This window comes from Rhinichthys klamathensis, unplaced genomic scaffold, assembly GCF_029890125.1.
Source record: "Rhinichthys klamathensis goyatoka isolate OS25496 unplaced genomic scaffold, OSU_Roscu_1.1 h1tg000792l_1, whole genome shotgun sequence".
Taxonomy (NCBI): Eukaryota; Metazoa; Chordata; class Actinopteri; order Cypriniformes; family Leuciscidae; genus Rhinichthys; species Rhinichthys klamathensis.
The window spans coordinates 312,501-316,547 of NW_026607188.1; the positions used below are offsets into that span (position 1 = coordinate 312,501).

Here is a 4,047-nt window from a genome sequence, read left to right on the forward strand (position 1 = left end):
AGTGGAGTCGGAAGAATCATCTAGTTTTCCCTTTGAATGAAGTTTATTCTTCCGACTCCAGACAGATATTAGTTCTGGTTTTAAACACAAACTCACTTCATTTCTTTATATTTCGATTAACCCTCTGGTGTTTCTCAGTCACACTTGTCTTGTTCATGGTCAAAAGTGTCAAATTCAGTAAAATTAATGTTATATATTTTTGTTCAGTAATATTTTTTATTTTGTTATTTTGAGAGTTTTCATGTTACTAATTATGATCATTTTTTTCCATTGAAAATAATACATTTTTAAAAACATCCGTAATGCCATTGTTTAACTATGTAAAGAGTTTTAAATGTAGATGTAAATTCTATAGTTGTTTAAACATAAAAACTAATATCTTATTAAGTTACTTTTATTAGGTTGTGGATTTATATTTATTTAGACATTCTCAAAGACTACTTTTTGTCAAGGTTTAGATATTTTTTGTCTGAAATGTTGATTTGAAGTATCAGTTTCTGCATTAATCTTCCTAACCCGGATGAATGTGTGGATGGGCCGGAGCTAAAGAGGAGGTCACCTGGAGGAAGCCGATGTGGTCGTGGGACACCGCCTGCGCCTCCAGCCGAGCCCTGCGCTCCTGCAGCTCCGCCAGCGCCTCCTCCAGCTGGGACACGGCGCTCTGCCCTCGGCCAATCACAGCCTCTCTCCTCTGCTCGACTCCGCCCACCAGCTCCGCCCGGATGCGATGCACGGAGTGTGTGACGTCAGACAGAAGCTGCTCGAGCTCCGCCAGCTCGGCCTGAGAGTAGCTCTGAAACACACACACACACACATCAGATGAGTGACTGAGAGTAGCTCTGAAACACACACACACACACATCAGATGAGTGACTGAGAGTAGCTCTGAAACACACACACACACACACACACACACACACACATCAGATGAGTGACTGAGAGTAGCTCTGAAACACACACACACACACACACACACACACATCAGATGAGTGACTGAGAGTAGCTCTGAAACACACACACACACACACACACACACATCAGATGAGTGACTGAGAGTAGCTCTGAAACACACACACACACACACATCAGATGAGTGACTGAGAGACTAGCTCTGAAACACACACACACACACACACACACACACATCAGATGAGTGACTGAGAGTAGCTCTGAAACACACACACACACACACACACACACACATCAGATGAGTGACTGAGAGTAGCTCTGAAACACACACACACACACACATCAGATGAGTGACTGAGAGTAGCTCTGAAACACACACACACACACACACACACACACATCAGATGAGTGAGTGACTGAGAGTAGCTCTGAAACACACACACACACACACACACACACACATCAGATGAGTGACTGAGAGTAGCTCTGAAACACACACACACACACACACACACACACACACACACACACACATCAGATGAGTGACTGAGAGTAGCTCTGAAACACACACACACACACACACACACACATATCAGATGAGTGACTGAGAGTAGCTCTGAAACACACACACACACACACACACACACATCAGATGAGTGACTGAGAGTAGCTCTGAAACACACACACACACACACACACATATCAGATGAGTGACTGAGAGTATCTCTGAAACACACACACACACACACACACACACATATCAGATGAGTGACTGAGAGTATCTCTGAAACACACACACACACACACACACACACATATCAGATGAGTGACTGAGAGTAGCTCTGAAACACACACACACACACACACATCAGATGAGTGACTGAGAGTAGCTCTGAAACACACACACACACACACACACATATCAGATGAGTGACTGAGAGTATCTCTGAAACACACACACACACACATTCATCTACATACTGTAAATTGTGCGAGGGACTGGAGTGTTCTAACGGACCTGCAAGTCGTGTAGTTTGTTCTTCATCTCCGTCAGCTGAGCCTTTCTGTTGTCGATGCACGTCTGCAGGTCCAGCTCTGTTTTACCCAGAAGCCTCTGCGAGGAGAACACACATTAGCATGCGCAGTGAGGGGAACGCTAGTGTGGACGGAGTGCTTTTACACGAAAACGCCGGTTTCAAATGTATCCGGATTCATGTAGACGGGCCTAAGGTGTTGTTTACACGGACACCGTTTTCAAGCACCCAAAATGGCGTTGTCGTGTAAACGAACGGCCAAAACGCATAAAAAGTTGTACGTTTCTAGCCGTAACCGGTGTGGTGTAAGCGTGTCCTCTCTGTGAGTGTGTGTGAGGAGTAGCACCTGTTTGCTGGCGCGCTCCGTCTGCACGGAGACGGTGGTGTGTGTGCGGTGCTCCTCCAGCACACAGATGGCACACACACACTTCTGGTCGGTGCGGCAGTAGACCTCGAGCAGGCGCCCGTGTTCGGGGCAGGTGCGGCCCCTGAGGGCCTCGTGGGGGTCCAGGAGCCGGTGTGAGGAGTAGAAGAGTGTGTTCTGGTGCGGGAGCAGGTGCAGCTCGCAGTACGAGGCGGTGCAGGTGATGCAGGTGCGCACGGCCGGGCTCTTCACGCCGCTGCACACGTCACACAGGATCAGCTCTGCGGGACCGGCTCCGTTAGCGACTCCGGGACCGGCTCCGTTAGCGACTCTCTGCCGCGGCTTGGGTTCGGGAGGCCCGCCGTACCGCATCTCTTTATACTTCTGTGTGATGTGTGCGAGCACACGGTTGATGCTGAGCTCGGGCCGCTCCTGGAACTCGCGCTTGCACAGCGGGCAGCAGAACACGGAGCCGGAGCCGGAGCCGGAGCCGGAGCCGGAGCCCGAGGCCCAGTAGCCCCCGATGCAGGCCTGGCAGAAGTTGTGTCCGCAGGGAATGGAGACCGGCTGGATGAAGAGATCCAGACAGATGGAGCAGGAGAGGTCCTGTTCAGAGGAGAGATCGGCTTCCATCTGAGGATCCTGCAGACACACACACACACACAGACACGCACACACAGACACAGACACACACACACACACAGACACAGACACACACAGACACACACAGAGACACACACACACACACACACACACAGAGACACAAAGACACACACACACACACACACACACACACACACACACACACACACACACACACACAGAGACACACACACACAGAGACACACACATCATTTATTTAGTTTGTTTGCTATATGAGACTAGCAGTAAGCTAGATCAACGTTAGAATAACATACTGATCATATTATAACATTTCATCATGTTGTTGAGCTGTATAACACTAATTAGTTTTATGTACATTTGGTCTCCTGTCTCATAAAGTACATACAAGATACAAGAGCGTCTCTGTCGAGTCGAAGTTAGCCGTGGACGCTAGCTCTCGGCATCTCGAAAACGCCACGCCTATACATAGTTCCCACAGGCCAATTAATGTCATGTGACCTCCCCGGAGACGCCATCTTTGAGGGCATAAGCTGCTCTGTTTACAAAGTTTTACAAGCAAATTTCGAATATTTCTTTCGGTTTCTAATGTTACGAAAATCACGAAGAGACAAAGTGGCAGAGATTATAAAGAGACTCTATAAACACAAGACAGAGAGAGGTACAATGCGAAAATTTCAGTCATAAATGGTGTGGAGGAAGCACAGAGCACTGATTATGCAGCTGTGCCTCATACAGTATTATCATGTGTAACGTTACCATTATCTGGTGTTTTTTACACATGTGAGCAATTCCGAGCCTGGAAATCACTGGAGGCGTACAATCAGTTTATCGAGGGTTGGGTTGGGGACGCTTGCTCAAGTGCAATCAATGGAAAAGTAGTCATCATAGCGAATGTATGTAGCGTGATGCTAGACTATCTGTCTATTAAAAAGCCATATAGCCTTCATAACAGCCCTTATAACAGTCATCGGTGCTTTCTGTAATATGCATGTACTTATTTGTACAGTGTAGAATAGGGTTGGAACGGTAGGCCTACATGTAATCGTATTGAACCGAAACTGTACGGGCGTCACGGTTCAGTTCATGAATATACACGGTATAAAAATAAATAAAACT

At 47.2% G+C, this 4,047-nt stretch overlaps 1 protein-coding gene across 1 annotated transcript in view; it reads right to left on the reverse strand.

Annotated features, from left to right (window-relative positions):
- LOC130077971 (E3 ubiquitin-protein ligase TRIM68) overlaps positions 1-2,944 on the reverse strand; it is a 10,652-nt gene extending 7,708 nt beyond the window's left edge. The window contains 3 exon segments of the mRNA XM_056243412.1: positions 560-793; positions 1,928-2,023; positions 2,290-2,944. Of these exon segments, the coding sequence (XP_056099387.1) occupies positions 560-793; positions 1,928-2,023; positions 2,290-2,940 (981 nt within the window). The 5' untranslated portion in view covers positions 2,941-2,944.
- Between the last annotated feature and the right edge of the window lie 1,103 nt (positions 2,945-4,047).